This window comes from Cloeon dipterum, chromosome 3, assembly GCF_949628265.1.
Source record: "Cloeon dipterum chromosome 3, ieCloDipt1.1, whole genome shotgun sequence".
Taxonomy (NCBI): Eukaryota; Metazoa; Arthropoda; class Insecta; order Ephemeroptera; family Baetidae; genus Cloeon; species Cloeon dipterum.
In genome coordinates this window covers 34,891,843-34,908,140 of record NC_088788.1, presented here as the reverse complement: position 1 = coordinate 34,908,140, position 16,298 = coordinate 34,891,843, and the positions used below count along the sequence as shown (strand labels likewise).

Below are 16,298 nucleotides of genomic sequence, written 5' to 3'. Positions count from 1 at the left end.
GAATGGTGCACAGGTTTTGCAATTCTGAGTGTTAGAACCTGGGATTCGGTGCTAACAATATTGGCAAAAATGGAACAATATTAGTTTTTGTTGTAGCACACAAATAAGATAAATGTTTTGTTTTTTCAGACTATTTGCAGTGTAGTACGATATTCCCCAATCGTTTATTTACGTTCCTTGAATTTTAATGTGTAGTCTGCATGAAAATAAAGGTGCTTGAATTTTTAAATAAATAAAAATATGACTTTTTTCGTATATCATTGCATTACCCCTGCACGTACCCTGCGTATACCCTAGTCACGAGCTCGTTGTTATTGAAGGGAGAGTGCACAAAATCTATATGATATCTAATGTTTTATATTTTAGATAATTTTAACAATTTTTGTTAAAGATTACTCTACTTCCGGATTCAAATATTTTGCTTTTGAGGCAAATTTGTTTGACGAAATCGAAAAAATTATGTAAGCTTTCCTTCACCTCGTAATTTGGAAGTTTTGAAAACACAACTTGTGATTCAAGCCACCACAAAAGAAGATTCTAGTCACAAAGAAAGACGCAATTTATATCAACGCCAACGAAGCAAGGGCTGTGTGCACTCGTTGAGGAGGCTAGGAAGTCCAAGATGCTAGTTTTGCGAAAGCCCCCCCTTTGTCGGAGAACACCACAACTCCACCGGGCAACAAGGTAAGCCAACACGGAGGTGGCAATGGCAACGGACGCTCGCCTCTGCAGGTCGCACTCTTAGATCCACGGGCACCTTGCACTTGGCTGCACACCTCTCCAGCCAGTCCTTTCTTGGTGAGCACCAGCTAGACGACTGCGTCAACGCGCTCTTCTCCGGGTTGCTTTATCTTTAAGGTAAATTACAGCTTTTATTGTTAATCTCATTACAATTATTTAATTACTTCCGCGTATTATATATATTGATTCTTTTTAAATGGGTTAATAGTGATTGTCATCAATTTATTTTTTTTAATCGGGAATTTCCATTTGGATTATTTCAAATAAGCATTTTAAGCCTCAGCTTCTAAATTTTACTTCGCGTTAAAACAGATCTTTCAATATTTCGTTCAATTATAATTTTTTTATAATTTTTATTGTTTGTCATTTTCGGCTAAATGCACGCGCCAATTAAAAAATATCATGTATTTTGAAAAGTTTAAATGAGGAACAAAAATCGGAAAATTAAAATCATTTCCCATAAATCACGGCCAAACGGGTTTGCACCGAACAAGAAGTGTTTGTTGTGCAAACAGGAGAAATGCTAACTTGTTGATAACATTTGTCAATCTTTCACTTTGTGCAAGGTGCAAGGCAGCTCGGGTTTCGGCTGAAAGACCTTTGCGGGCACGTAATAATTAGGCAGACGAATTAACAAGAAGCGCTCCGCGATTTCGCAATGCGCGCGCGGCTGCATTAAAAATCAACAGCCGCCAAGGTCGGACAATGCTTATCATTCGATTTGCATGTGCGTCTCTCCGCGGAATGTAACTTAATATGTTGCATCTTCTGCCGTCTTAAATAATGCATGAGTTTCTTCTTTTGGCACACGCAACCCGCCAATTAAATCATATTGCCAAAAAATCCTTCACGTCAGCCGGCAGGATGCGAAATCCGTCTCGGAGAACGCAGAATTCTGCGTGGTCTAGGCGCAATTCATTAATGGCAGGAAGACACTGAAATTCGCAAAATGTTTGACCTCATTCTGTTTAGGTTTCATAATCGCTAGAGAAATTCAAGTCAACCTATACTTTGAAGTTATAAATTTCCACCGACTTTACTGGAGGTACGAGCTTTTCCGCCAAATTCTGCAATTTAGGTCATTTCAAACGGGTTGATTAGTTGTTAGCCTTGGCATAGAAAGTTGTGTAATGCAATGGAGGCACGGCTTTTCAGTTTTGCTAATAGTAAGAGAGTCTTTTTAAAATTAAATTTCATTTTTAATTTTAAATTCTTCTTTGCTACCTGAGCTTTATTTCTACTGAAATTTAAGGCCGTTTAATTTTGATGATTTTTAAATTAGACATTTCACAATGCAGACCTCCCCTCTCCAGCTCTGCCATTTGCAAATCTTTTTTTTAATATTTGGTTGGATGGAATTCTCACTCAACGATTGCATGTTGGTGTGATAAAAGAAACGGGCATCTCCTTGTTGCAAGTTTTCAACTTTATTCATCTTGACCACTTATCAGTTACAATTAATTTCTCAAAATTATAAGAACTGAAATATTGTGAAAAATATCTCGTTACAAAAACCGTGGTCGAATGTTAAGCACTGGTGTACTCCTCGTTACAAAAAGGTTGTAATTTTTGCTGTCCTCTGAAATCTTATTTTAAAGTGAATCGATGGAGGGTGACAATTGAAAATTTATCGTTGAATTGTTGAATAAAATAAAAGCAGTTGATCGATACACAATTTGTTCTAGTCAAATAAGGACCTTGCTACAGTAAAAATTCAAAATTTCTCCCAAATTTACAGCACTTTGACCACATATTTCGATTTCTCTCGTCAAGATCTGTCTAACAGCGTATCAAACCTTTTAAGGAAACTCTGTTGTGAAACAAAATGAGATTTCAAGTAGCGAGACAGTCGATACCATTTAAAAAGCTAACCTTGCAGCCACTTTTCTCAAATATTTAGGTCAATTTTGGCTTCAACTGAATCCTAAGAGATGAGTTCGTGCATTTGCAACAAGCATTTTCCAGGCTTTTGTAGCATCAATCCTCTTTATAATAGGAATATATTTCATCATAATATGTATTACGTATTTCCATATCGGTACTAAAAAATGCATTAAGAGAAACACAATTAATCAACCAAACCAAATAACAAACAAACGAAGAGGCATCCTTCTAACTAACAAAGAAATAGAAAGCCTCCAAATCACACCTCAAGGGCCTAAAGGATTTATACGAAATCTTACTTGTGCACCGGTCCTATTAATTTTGAAAACAAAGGTCATCGCGTTTCGCAAACCAAGTGCATTTCGGTCCAGCGGTAGGCCTAGAGAGAGGCAAGGAAACTCCAGGCGATTTGCGAAAGACCTTGATCCCACTTGAGGAACCCGATCGGCCGATGATCGCTCTCCAAACGCACTCTCAGTCACGTAGGCTACATTCCCGCGGAAATTCTCGCGAATCTTGCACGCGCACCACCGCCACGTGAGTCTGCGGGGTCTGGGTGGCTCGATCACGTCACAGGGCGCCTTTCGCAAACGAGCAGCCGGTTGGCCGTCATATTGGGAAAAATTGTATTACGTGATCCAATGCACACGGCGAGTGTGGAAATAGTGGGTCAGCCGCCTTCTGTCTCATATCTGCCTGATTTTCGCGACACGAGATGCGTTTAGAGAAACGCTTTACGAGCCTAGCCTTGGACCACAACCCTCAGATGCCTCCGCCGCCGCTGCCGCCGCCGCCACGCTCCATGTTTTAGTGTTATTGCGCGTCTCTCCATTTGGCAACTTATTGCACGTGACTCTCTAATGAGCTCTCGAGACTGCCGAACATTTTGGGGAGTCGACAATAGAGTGCCTACTCATATAAAAACATCAGCACGCAATTGCCACGTAATTTATTTGCCAAAGAATCACGGTTTGCACTTTAAAAACGTGATAAATTGAAGGACTAGCGTTCGTTCAAAAGTTGGTGTAGGTCGAATCGTAAATTAACGATGATATTGCCGACTTACGCCTTGCTGATAGGTTTTACGACTCTAGTTCATTAAAATTATTATTTACTTGAACATAACATTTTGCGGACTTGAACACTGCTTGTTCGAGTTGAACATAAAAAGGTGTGAAAATTTGTACATCATCAATGACACTAATGTTTGATAGTTAAAATTAGAATCCCTTAAACGTGCCAATGCTGACAACAATTTATCTTTTAAAGAAAAGCTTTGCATATTTTTATTGCCTTTTTATTACCTTAATAAGGAAAGCTAAAAGTTTCCCAGCAAATTTTACATGATAATCAAGCACTGTCTGCCTACTGTAAAACCACGATTTATTTCATCATTTATGGAATTTTTCCTCAAAATTCGCACACCATTGGATACATCACGACGAGAGAGATCAAAATCAAGAGAAAAAAACGAAATTTGGCAAAATCTAAAATTAAACCGTTCCTCATCAGTCCTGATTTTGGATATAAACTGTTGCTAAATTCACAAACAAATTAACTGAATGAACCACTTGCCAGCCAACAATGAGTTAAATTGTTCTTATTTTTTGCCCGTTAAACCCTAATTCGGACAGGAAACAAGATAAATTAATTTATTGTGCTCGCAGTTTGATTTTCACAACCAGCGCGCAGATTTTATCTACGCCTCGTGCAAACAAGAGAGTGACAAAACTGTTGACAGGCTAAACGATCTGGGCGATGTTTAAATAGCTGCACGCAGTTACTAAACTCTTTTAAATTCTGCCAAGTCAATGGCAAAACTCACAGCAGACATAAATATTTGCTCCAGTAAAAATTGGAATAGTCAAACAATTTTTTGCTCGTTGCGCAAGCAATGGCGGGTTCGTTCTGTTTGTGATTCGTGCTTGCCGAGCAAAATTGTTCTCGCTACCTGTGTTACGCGGCACAATATTGTGCACAAAGTTGTGCAAGCGGGCCAGCCGGCGGCCTTTTCTGAAATGCGTGCAGATTTTATTGCGCTCGCATGTGCACACTCCGGTTCTCAGTCAGTCAGTCAGTCATTCCAATCAAACGTGCGCCTCATTTAAATGCGAGTCGGGCCAATGGAGTGGAATGATTGCTTTTGCCCAAATTACGCTGTTTTGCAACGCAATAAATTACACTCTATTTGGAGCCTTGACTTTCAGTAATAGTGAAAACAGGAGAGTTACTACTTATTAGCAAAATGAACCACATCATAATTGCAAAGGAACCGTGCCAAAATTATGCAGCTTATACGGTGTATCTATTTTCTCCTCGAGGCGGAAAACAAAACGCTAATAATTGAAGAACTACTTATTTTCACCTATTTCTTCACTTTTGCGCGCAGCAGCGGTGAGTCGTGCACACGCCATCCATTATTTCAGATCAACAGTTTTGCACCAAGCAAAGGAAAGTGAAATTCCGAGAAAGAGCTTGCGCACTTTTTGCAAACAGATGTAATGATAATGATCGAATTAACGTTCTTGCTCTTGACACAGAGCCGACGAGTTTGGGACTCGATCCTTTCAGCATCGACGGCATTATGCGTATATATATTATTACTATTATCCTCGAGCTTGCCTAACTCGTGATTTTAAATTAGTCACTTAAAACTCGCGGATTGTGCGCAGCAGCCAGTCGTTGGCCAGCTCGGAATGCAATTAGTGACGATTTCCATAATAGGACCGCCGGCCACTTGGCTATGACGGCATTTGCAATTAAAAGTTATTGCTATTACCAATGCCCGCGCAGTGACGCACGATTTATTTCGTTGCTCATTCGATCCTTGCAAGGAAAGTGAATTTTGATAGTCTCCAATTTTCAGATTGAGAAAAATTTATTGTTAGAGGTGAGGAATTTTCCACTGCCGCAAAACGGATGCCGTTTGCATTTTTCCGTTCGTTCTTGGCGACTTGATTGTGGAAAGCACGTCAAAAATGAGAAAAACCTGTTTTCCTATAGCTGCAAGCATTGTTTGCGTCGCAGCGAGTTGAAAAGGTGATGGGAAGCTGGGTGCGGTTAAATTCTAATCAGCGGGGAAAAGTGATATTTTGAATTCTCTACTGATGAGAGTATATTGCGGCTGTGTTTTTTTTACGATTGCGTCACATTTTATGTTCGAATATTTTGGATGCGATCAAAAAACCTTCAAATTAATGCTGCTCAGCTTCTTATTTCAGGTCTATGCCTATCCTTTATTTATTATTATGCGCGAGGGATCGAGTAAACGCTGTCATATCATACGTGACACATTATGCATACTTTTGGTGCCAAATTACCTGCGTACGCCACACCTGCCTCATAACAAACATTTTAATTTAAAATAAAAATTCATAAGTTCGTTTTTGCTACGTAGTCTTAAATACACTCATATCAAAATGTGAAAGTAGCGCTCACTAATTTAATGCCACGCGATAGCTGCGATTTAGCAGCTGAACGGTTAACGGCCGCCAGCGTCCAAGCGTTTTCATCAATGAACATAGTAAAAAAAATATGAACACGTTCGTTCGTTCGTTCGGTCGGTAAAAATGTTCACTGCCAAGGCCGGTCAAACACGTATTACATTTTGATTTATATCTCCTCCTTAAGACGGTGACTGCGGGCGTTACGAACGTGCTCGTAAATGTTCTTTTAGGGTCAAGATGAGTCAAATAGGATAAAAAATTAACTGACGCGTAAAAACGATTGTTAATGCATAGGGAATTTTTCTGTTGCAGAAACGAGTTTCATCCGCGCCTGCTGGAAATAGTGTAGCTCTATTAAGATGAGTAACTACGCGCAGTTGGTGGAAAACTTCCAGTCGTTCTTGGATGAAAAAGCAGGTTTGTCAGCTGGAATATTCTGTTGGGAATAAACTGATAACTAAATATGTATATTCTTCAGATCCCAGAACGAGAGAATGGTTTTTGGTCGACAGCCCTGGAGTGCTCTTCACAATTCTTGCTTCTTATCTTTACTTCTGCAACATAGCCGGCCCGCGCATGATGAAAAACAAAAAGCCCTTCCAGTTGAAGGGCGTCCTGATTGCGTATAACGCCTTCCAGGTTGTCTTCAGTGCCTATATCGCTTGGGAGGTTCGTAATTATATTTAATTTAAAAACTGAGCAAGAATTAACACCTGGAAAATGTCTGCAGGGCCTCCAGGGTGGCTGGTTGCACCACTACAGCTTCAAGTGCCAACCCGTGGACTACTCGCACGACCCCGTCGCCCTCAGGGTAAGACCCGCCCTGCCCGCAAACTCAATTAACCTTAATAAATCGTGTGTTTGTTTAGATGGCGCGCGCGTGCTGGTGCTACTTTTTCTGCAAGATCATCGAGCTGCTTGACACTGTAAGTTGTGTTGTCCTATACGATGCACTTTCCCATTGAATAAAGGATAATTATACCCTTGGCGATTATATGGTCGTTCACTCTCGTTAAGCAGTTTAGATTAAAGAATGGAGAAGTAATTGCCGGTCTTCATTTGCACTTCATCTCACTTAGCGGAAAATGAGAATGAAACAAGCAATCTTTTTATTTTCTGTTGACTTTAAAGTGGATTGATGCAGGACAAACAGAGAAAATTATTTGAATTGTTAGATGCAATAAGCAGTTGATCGATACAATATGTATTTGCTCTAATCAAAAATGGACCTTGCTACAGTAAAAATTCAAATATTTCTGATTTCCTCCAAAATTTCCAGCACTTGACCACGTTTTTTGGCAGATTTCGATTCCTCTCGTCGAGATCTTTCCAACAGCGTATGAAACCTTTTAGGGAAACTCGTGTTGCCAAAAAAATGACGTTTCAAATAAGGAGACAGTGCTCACCATTTAAAAAGCACCTTTCTAAAAAATTTACAGTGCTACTTAGGTCAATTTTGGCTTCAACTGAATTCTAAGGGTTCATGCATTGGCAACAAGCATTTTGTAGTTTCAATCCTCTTTAATGCATGCTATTATACATATCAAAACAATGTTTAAAGTTGGAAGGAAGGAATATATTCGATTGTTTTTTTCTTAGATTTTCTTCGTATTGAGAAAGAAGGACAGGCAAGTTTCTTTCTTGCATCTCTACCACCACACCATCATGCCATTCTGCGCTTGGGTTGGTACCCGCTACCTACCAGGTAATTACAAAAATAAAGGAATTTATTGTTTGCGTTTAAAATTTAAATTGGTAAATTAAATTAAAAGTTGCAATAGTTGTTTTTTAACAAGGAGACCTTTACTTTTAATTTAATTTCTCACTAAATTACCTTTTGTAATTAAAATTTTTCTCATTTAATTTTTTCAAATTCCTCCTGGGTTGACAACTGAATGCAAAAGCTCATGGGTTTAAATTGGTTTTTAAGAATTAAATGTTTACTCATAAAATGATGAAGCTCTAATTTTAATAACTTGATGCGATGTTTTGAATCAGGTGGCCACGGCACTCTGCTGGGCGTGATCAACTCGGTGGTGCACATCGTCATGTACTCGTATTACCTGTTGGCTGCCTTCGGCCCTGAAGTGCAGAAGTACCTGTGGTGGAAGAAGTACATCACCACCATGCAACTGGTGAGAGATAGTGTCAGACACACGTTTCTTCAAATTACAAAGTGAAACTGTCACACTCTGGCAAATTTTAAGTGTAAAAAGATCAGGAAAATCTTGTAGCTTGACAATCGTTGCGTGTTGCCACAGGAAGCAGAGTCTCACACAAAGGATAAATTTCTATCTTAATTTTCAGGTACAATTCTGCATCGTGTTCGTGCACTGCGCGCAACTGCTGGTGTACGAGTGCAATTACCCCAAGTCCATCATTGTGGCCCTGTGCGCCAATGCTATCATCTTCTTCTACATGTTCGCCGATTTCTTCAAGAAAAACTACGGCGAAAAGAAGAAGAAGACTGCGTGAATGTGATCAGTCAGCAAGTAGAGTCGGTCGGGAAACTGCCTTACATACCCTTAACTGTCTTTAAAAAGCAGCAGTTAATGACGCAAGCGTTGATCGCTTTTTATTAATTAATTAATTATGTTGATATAGAGGTTAATATTCACGTGCTCATCAGTAGACTTGGGAATTTCAGTCGCTTCTAAAGCAAATTTCAATTATGATTATTTTGGCGAAATTTTTCCTATTTTTGCAATTAAGTAGACTTGGTTTAATGGCTCACAACTGTCGATTGGTTGAAATACCCGAGTCTACACAGAGAATTCTGTTTATTTGAATTCCCGATAAACGATTTGAAGATAACCTAGTTTCAATTGTGATTTTAAGAATATACCTCAGATAAGAAGTTAAATTTCAAACGTATTATGGTTAATTTTGTATTTATCTTCTACGTATGTATTTTAAGAAAAATAAAATTTTACCACGTAGAATGCCTATTCATTTCTTTACATCACTAAACTGGATAACGAGGGAATACTCTAGTAGGTAAATCAAACCACCGATTTTTGTTTACAAATCTATATTCCGATTTATGGCACATGAGATTCACGGCTGCTTTCTGCATATCCTAAAGAACACGAAAAATTCCACACCTAATCCTATTCCACTCGGCCACTGGGCTCATTCCGTCTTGTTCTCGTCCGTCGCCTGCGTCGGCTGAGCATTTCCGTTTTCGGCGGCGAGTTTGGCAGCATTAGCTTTCCGTTTGTTGTACGCAGACTGATAGAAGTCGTTGAAGAGGAAGTAGAAGAACATGGCATTCGGAGTGAGCAGACCGACCACGAATTTCGGGTAATCGCAGTCTTTGCGCAGGATCAGCAGCGAATGCAGGAATACCAGACAAAATTGGAACTGAAAATGAATGACAAATTAGATGAGGCGCTTAATGAGGGAATTTTTATATTTAATATTTTATTTTTATTCTTGGTGAGGTGCTTTAAAGCAATTTCTGCATGAAAGAGAGTGTTTGATAGTTTCCAGAATTGCTCAGTGAGAAATATTTCCCCGGAGAAATCACGACAACGCGTAGGATGTGTAAATAATAATCGAACAGCTAGACGGAATAATGGCTGGTGTGCAAATGAAGCGAATTTCCAAGGCTAGCAACCTGTCCTCCGCAGAGAATGCAGTTTTGCTGTCATTAGTCAGGCTGATAATAATAATAACCACCCAGTCTAGTTATGTACAAGTCGTTTTATACGTTTTAAAGAAAAGGGGCAGAGTGTACAGACAGATTGAATTCAGTCAGCGGCGGCGGTGGCGGAGCAGACGAAGCAGTCGCGGATCTGCTCCTTGGAGGCGTGCGAAAATTTTGAGCTCACCATCTGCATGCGGGTGATGTGCTTTTTCCACCACAAGTACTTCTGCACGTTCGGGCCAAGCGCTGTCAGCAGGTAATACGAATACATGATGATGTGCACGAAGGTGTTGATCAGACCCAAGAAGGTGCCATGTCCACCTGGAATTGCATAATTTTTTAAATATAATGCGGTCAAAGTTGAGGGTGTATGAATTTATAAATTTAAATTTTTATTATGGCCATGCTTCAATTCGCTTTGTAATATCTTCTAGAACAAGTGGCTTACGCCCCTTGGGCCCTTCGGACAACCGTCCGTCGAGGCGGTGAACTTGATCAAAAGAGTCCAGTAAGCGTTGGCGCTAGCAAAACCGCAAAAAATAGTACTCAGATGGAATTTGGGTAAAAACAAATCACCAAAAGTGCTCGAAATTACTTGAAAAGCATTAAAAAACGGCCTTGGAGAGGATCTCAGGTCGGGGTAGCCTAAAAAAGGCCATCCCACGTAAAAGTCCAATCAAAGACCTGTACAATGAGGGGTCGTGGTCAACGATCCGACAAGCGGCTGAATTTTAATAAAAAAAAATTTTGCCTTTGCACATTACGAGATTAAACCGAAAAACATTAAATTTAATTTTTCTATGGGCGCGAAAATTTTAAAAATTAATTATGTTTACCGGCCAGATATTTCGATCCGATGAATCCGCAAACGATCATCATGGAGTGGTGGTATAAATGCAAGAAAGAGACTTGATTGTTCTTTTTTCGTAAAACAAAGAAGACCTACGACACAGACGGTGAGCTTTAACTTTTTAAATTCAGCAAAGAATTACTGTGTCCAGGAGCTCCGTGTATTTGGCCATGTAGTAGAGCCAGCAGGCCCGGGCCGCTCGCATGGCCGCAGGGCTTCGAGAAAAGTCGATCGGTTGACAAACGAAGCTGTAATTGCTCCAAACAAAAGCTGCCTGCAATGGAAGAGATTAATAATAATTACTTTAGCGAATGGTGGGAAATAATTATTCAGCCACTTGCCTCATAAAACAGGTAGATGCTATAGATAACCTGAACTATGTTATAGACGAGAAGGGTGTTTTTCAAGTCGAACGGTTGTCTATTTTCCATAAACTTGGGACCCCAGTCTTTGACGAGCTTGAGGTATAAGTAGATTACTGCTAGCGGCACGAGCGGCGAGCCGACCAGGAACCAGTCCTTGGTCCTCTCATCTGCATAAGGAAAAAAGTCAATCCGCGCGCACCCTGGAAATCAACTCTCGGTTACCTGCCCATGTGTAGGTGAGCGTGTTGTAGCCATCGATTACTTTTCCGATCAGGGTAGCCATGCCTGTTGTGTGTGTTTCAACTGCGGGCAAAAAAAGAGCAGCTTATTACGCATTCAAGTTGTAATATCCTGTTTGATTGTACGCAGTCATCGTGAGACTGGCCTTTGACACTTTGAGTGTGTGCGCCACAATATTATTACGACGCGAGAAAAGCTGCAGCTAAATTCGACTAATCACTCACGTATTTTTTTAAATAAAATTTTAGACGAGAGAAATACGTTCAGCCATTGGAACCGATTGCCGCGATAAAATGATCAGCGAGAGCTGTCAGGGTCTTCCTTTTATATTCCGCGTTCAAACGTACAAACAGGGGCGCGTTGCGTGAGGAAAAATATCAGGTGCCGCGAATTGTTTGCTCGACTACATTTTTCGTCCTTCTTCCGCTAATGCACGCAATGATGCAAGTGAAACGTATCACTCTAAGATTGCAAAAACTCTATCTACATACAATGTCACCCGAGCCGAGTTATTCTAACATTTCGAAAGAGTTGCGGTTGGTCAAAAAGTTTCGAGTTGAGCTTGTACTTACCCCGCAAGGGTTCCGACGCTGAATGAAAAGCCGGGCTGGACTGGCCAGCTTAAAGTATGTGAATTTCGGTTCTGAATTGCAAGTCACTGGCCTCAATGCCGAGTTACGCTAATGGAAATGGGGCGCGGGAACTAACAATAACCGCGCGTCGTCCGAATTCGAGCAGTTCCACTTCAGCCGCTTATTGGGAAAGATCAGACCGATTTTTGGCGATCTCTCGGTATCTGGATCCGAAATTAGAATCATGGTCAAATAAATTTTGCTCCTCAGCCTTTCCTGACCGGAACCGCGACACCAGCAACCACTTCTCTCAGGGTAAGATTTATATCTACATAGTTGACCCGCATGTTTGCTCAGATTTTATTCCGACATTCGACCTTCCAGCAAACGCACAAAATCGAGTTCATTGCATTAGGCGAGCGCGTGCGGCTGTGACAATACCGGAATAAATTATCCCACGAGCACTTCCTCCGGTGCCTCCCTAGCCGCGATTGACCATTTGAGAGTGATTGCGATTCTTTTGGTGTCACGCCAGGACAGGGCACACACCGCTCGGTCTGCAGTTGCCGCCTTTGGACCAGCCCGACGATGGCACCGCAATTCCTCGACTCCATCCGCGAAGGCTATGACACCATGTTCCACAAATGGGGCGGTGAGTATTAATTTCTCATTTTTTTTTTCACCGAAAAATATATATCTGTCTTCAAAACTGCATTATCGGATAGTTTCATTATTACGCGATTGCAAGAATTAAAGCCCAGGTAAAATTGTGATGGGTATGCAGAGCGCTCCACACGTGCGCCCAGCCGGCTGCATAATTACCAGGCTTTTTAAAATGAGCCACTGGTGAGAAACTTTCGCATCCGCGTGGGAATGACTGTCAAATTTAGCCGCTCCTCTTTAGAATGACGTTTGACATTTAAATAATAGAGCATAATTAGCTCTAAAAAGCTCAAATGCGAGTTGTAAACCATTTTTACAAGGATAAGTTGATGATTTACAGTCTTGACAAGTTGGTAAAAATATGCCCACAGAAATTAATAATTAATTAATAAATTAATAAAATGTAACAAAAACAATAGGAGTTAGCTGTCTAAAGTAAATATAACAATGATGATAAATACTTTTAAATGTTTTCTAGATTTCTCAGCATTTGTTGGCTAAATTTGATGCAACAATCTTCATCAGCTCCTAAATCTACAGTTTATTTGAGAGTAAAAAGACACTATTTCTATATTAAACGTGATTTCGTATTCAGGTCAAATTTTGAAAAAACTGCGCATTTAAAATTATAGTACTTTTGGTTTCACAACGATTCAAAAGAATCATATAATATTGCTCAGCCTAAATCACGCTTTAGAAAAGATTGATACTGCAAAAGCCTGGAAAATCGTTGTTGCTAATGCATTAACCAATCCCTAAGGAGCATTTAAAGCCAAAATTGACCTGGGCTTTGCACTGTAAATTTGTGAGAAAATTGGCTATGCAAAGTTAGTATGCTTTTTAAACGGTGAGGACTGTCTCCTTACTTGAAATCTAATTGTATTTCACAACAAAGAGTTTCCCTAAAAGGTTTCAAATGCTTTTGCACAGATCTCGACGATAGGAATCAAAATCTGCCAAAAAAATGTGTTCAAGTGCTGGAAATTTTGCAGAAATTTGGAAAAAAATTGCATAATTACATTGTAGCAAGGTCTTTTTTATTATAAAAAATTGTTTATCGATCAACGGCTAATTGCATCCAACAATTCAAATAATTTTCAACTGTCGCCCTGTATCGATCCAATTTTAAATAAAAAATACTGGACTGTTTCTGCCTTGTATTTTGAGGATTTTGCAGCACTGGCAAACTCTGTTTCAGACCCACGGACCTCTAATCTTCCTTTGATGGGCAGCCCCTTCCCAACCCTTTTCATCTTATTCTGCTATTTGCGGTTCGTGAACGTGTGGGGCCCAAACTTCATGAGGAACAGAAGAGCGTTCAATTTGGACCGCATAATCATCGTGTACAACCTGCTCAACGTTCTGGTCAGCGCGTGGCTCTTCTACGAGGTACGTTTGAATCCGTTCGCAGCATAAGTCACGATGGGAAATTTCTGCAGGCCTGGGACGGCGCCTGGAAGGAATACAGCTACACCTGCCAGCCGGTCGACTGGACGGACAACCCCAAAAGCAGAAGGGTATAATATGGCTTGGCGTTTACTATGTTGATACGCATTTTTGCAATCGCCATTTCTATAGATAATCCGAGCCATGTACGTCTATTTCCTGGTGAAAGTAATAGAACTGGTGGACACGGTAATGTTTGAATTAATCGAAAAGCGTGTGCATGTGCGAAATCGAATGTTGGCTCGCAGGTTTTCTTCATCCTGCGCAAGAAACTGAACCAGGCGTCGTACCTGCACATCTACCACCACACTGGCATGGTCATGCTCTCCTGGGGAGGCACCAAGTGGCTGCCGGGTAATATATCAACTCTCGGATAATTATAAACTGAATGCTTTCGCTATGCAAGCGGAGTTATTTGACATGGAATGCGTTTTTTTGTCTCAGGTGGCCACGGCACTTTCCTAGGATTCATCAACAGCTTCGTCCACGTTGTCATGTACTCCTACTACCTGATTACAGCGCTCTATCCTCAGTACAAGCAGAATATTTGGTGGAAGAAATACATCACGCAAATGCAAATGGTAAAATTAATTTTGCTATTTGAAAAAAAGAAAGGCTTTTCTAATTTTAATATTTGTCACTTTACTCTTTGGAACAAATGCTGAAAAACGATCTCAAAGGTTTTGTTTATTAACGCAACAAATTAATCCAATCAATTTTTTGTAAATAATGTTTGTTATTTATCCCAAAGTATATTCTTTTGAATCTCCATTTTAAGTTTACATCAAACTGGTTGAAAGATGCAGCAATAAATTTGAACAAACGTTAAATTGACAAAATACAATTATCTTTTCTCTCACTAATATTTTTACAAGTTGATCGAAAGCAAAAATGTGGAAAAACACGGAGGGAGAAATTCTATGGTTTGATTTTATACAGTTGTGTAATTTTCCGTTTTTTTTTCGATACCTTCCGAGCTCCACCACCCATATCTCCGGTTTAAGGCGAAAAATGCTCATCAGTTGACGCGAAATTTATCTGGGATCATTTTAAGACCAAATACGAGCCGATCAAATCAAAAGTGGCCCCTGAGTGGGCTGGGTCCCTGTGCGGCCCGGTGCGCCCATGTTATCCGTTCGCGGTGTCATTGGGACCCGGGTTTCAGCATTCGTGCTAGTGCAGTGCGCGCCCTTCCCGGTCCTCCGGTCCTCGGACAGGGATAAAAAGAGCAAAAAAAAATCCTAGGAGTAGATAGATTTTGAACTTTGAAAAACGAGATTTTTGCTCTTTCTCCATAAGGATTTCGTGGAAAATCGAAAATTCGTGGTTTTTTTTCAAAGGGAGCAAATTTAAAGGATTTTACCTACTCTATCACACGAACTGGACCACCGCCAGTCTGGAAACCGATTTTGAAATTTTTCGTGCCCATAGAAAAATTATAATTAATTTTTTTTGTTTTCTCTTCACGTGGAAATGATTTTATTTTTCTTAAAATTCAACCGTTTGTCCGATCGTCGACCACGACCCCTCATCGGATAGGTCTCAAACGGGGCTTTGATCTGCGGTGCCCTCACGACCTTTTTCAGACCTGAGATCCTCTCCCAGGCCGGTTTTTAATGCTTTTTCAGTAATTTCGAGCACATTTGGCGATACTCGGCGACGTTTTCCCCCTTTCCTGTCACCAACCTTCCTCAGGTCACCTGTTTTTTGTGGTTTGGCCAGCGCCGTCGCCTATATTTGAGTCTCTTGGTCAATTTCGCCGGCTGGGACGGAAGACACTTTCTTGTTTTGTTCATCGTATTAACAAATTGTCATTTTTTTCTTTTTTCAGATTCAGTTCGCGATGATCATCATTCACTCGATGCAGCTTCTGTTCCGAGAATGCGACTATCCAAAGTTCACCGTTCCGATTGTGGTATCGCAGAACGCCTACATGTTCCTGCTTTTCTTCAGGTTCTATTTGTCGGCCTACGTGATGAAGAAGCCGCAGCAACCGCAGACAAACGGCGTGCAGCACCCGGCCGCCGACACGAAAGCCGCCACCGGTGGACCGAAACAGTCATGAACGTGCCCGATTAAATTAAGTTAAAGTGTAATTGATTGTAATAAAAGCTCAGCACTGCGAGGATTGTCGGATTGTGGCTGAGAAACAACTCACGATTTTTGTACAAGGAAGGTTTTGTTTGAGACTCTTATAAATTGCAGATTAATCTTGAACCTAAATAATAAAATAAAATATTTTGCACGATAACCCAAAGACTTCTCAAATAAAGGTCAGTTCTCTAAGCATTATATAGAATTGAGTTTTTCTCAAATGAAATTTTTGAAAGCATTTTCCTTGACGACGGCACTGACGTTTGGCAAATAGCAGTCTCGTTATTTATTTTTAATGGTCAGAGATGCCTTGAAGAGACTCCACCATGCCCATAATCGCAGGCTTTG

At 40.4% G+C, this 16,298-nt stretch overlaps 3 protein-coding genes across 5 annotated transcripts; 2 read left to right on the top strand and 1 right to left on the bottom strand.

Annotated features, from left to right (window-relative positions):
• The first annotated feature begins 688 nt into the window (after positions 1-688).
• Positions 689-9,013, top strand: LOC135939498 (very long chain fatty acid elongase AAEL008004-like). The gene is made up of 8 exons (XM_065483909.1): positions 689-858; positions 6,384-6,488; positions 6,550-6,740; positions 6,802-6,882; positions 6,941-6,997; positions 7,671-7,776; positions 8,070-8,206; positions 8,379-9,013. The coding sequence occupies exons 2-8, from the start codon at positions 6,431-6,433 to the stop codon at positions 8,544-8,546; spliced, it is 798 nt and encodes a 265-aa protein (XP_065339981.1). The 5' UTR covers positions 689-858; positions 6,384-6,430; the 3' UTR covers positions 8,547-9,013.
• A 72-nt stretch (positions 9,014-9,085) lies between these two features.
• Positions 9,086-11,782, bottom strand: LOC135939496 (very long chain fatty acid elongase AAEL008004-like). 2 transcript variants are annotated; one of them, XM_065483908.1, is made up of 7 exons: positions 11,748-11,782; positions 11,158-11,238; positions 10,908-11,102; positions 10,713-10,840; positions 10,557-10,662; positions 9,905-10,041; positions 9,086-9,434 (listed from the first exon to the last, which is right to left on the bottom strand). In XM_065483908.1, exons 2-7 carry the CDS (start codon positions 11,216-11,218, stop codon positions 9,204-9,206), a joined length of 858 nt encoding a protein of 285 aa, XP_065339980.1. In that variant the 5' UTR covers positions 11,219-11,238; positions 11,748-11,782; the 3' UTR covers positions 9,086-9,203. The 2 variants fall into 2 exon arrangements, with proteins under 2 accessions (XP_065339980.1, XP_065339979.1); XM_065483907.1 differs by lacking the exon at positions 11,748-11,782 and adding an exon at positions 11,414-11,487.
• Positions 9,860-16,146, top strand: LOC135939495 (very long chain fatty acid elongase AAEL008004-like). Of its 2 annotated transcripts, none has more exons than XM_065483906.1 (9): positions 9,860-9,976; positions 12,018-12,062; positions 12,288-12,399; positions 13,609-13,799; positions 13,850-13,927; positions 13,989-14,045; positions 14,105-14,210; positions 14,301-14,437; positions 15,688-16,146. In XM_065483906.1, the coding sequence occupies exons 3-9, from the start codon at positions 12,336-12,338 to the stop codon at positions 15,919-15,921; spliced, it is 867 nt and encodes a 288-aa protein (XP_065339978.1). In that variant the 5' UTR covers positions 9,860-9,976; positions 12,018-12,062; positions 12,288-12,335; the 3' UTR covers positions 15,922-16,146. The 2 variants fall into 2 exon arrangements, with proteins under 2 accessions (XP_065339978.1, XP_065339977.1); XM_065483905.1 differs by having other exon boundaries at positions 12,283-12,399.
• The last annotated feature ends 152 nt before the right edge of the window (positions 16,147-16,298 follow it).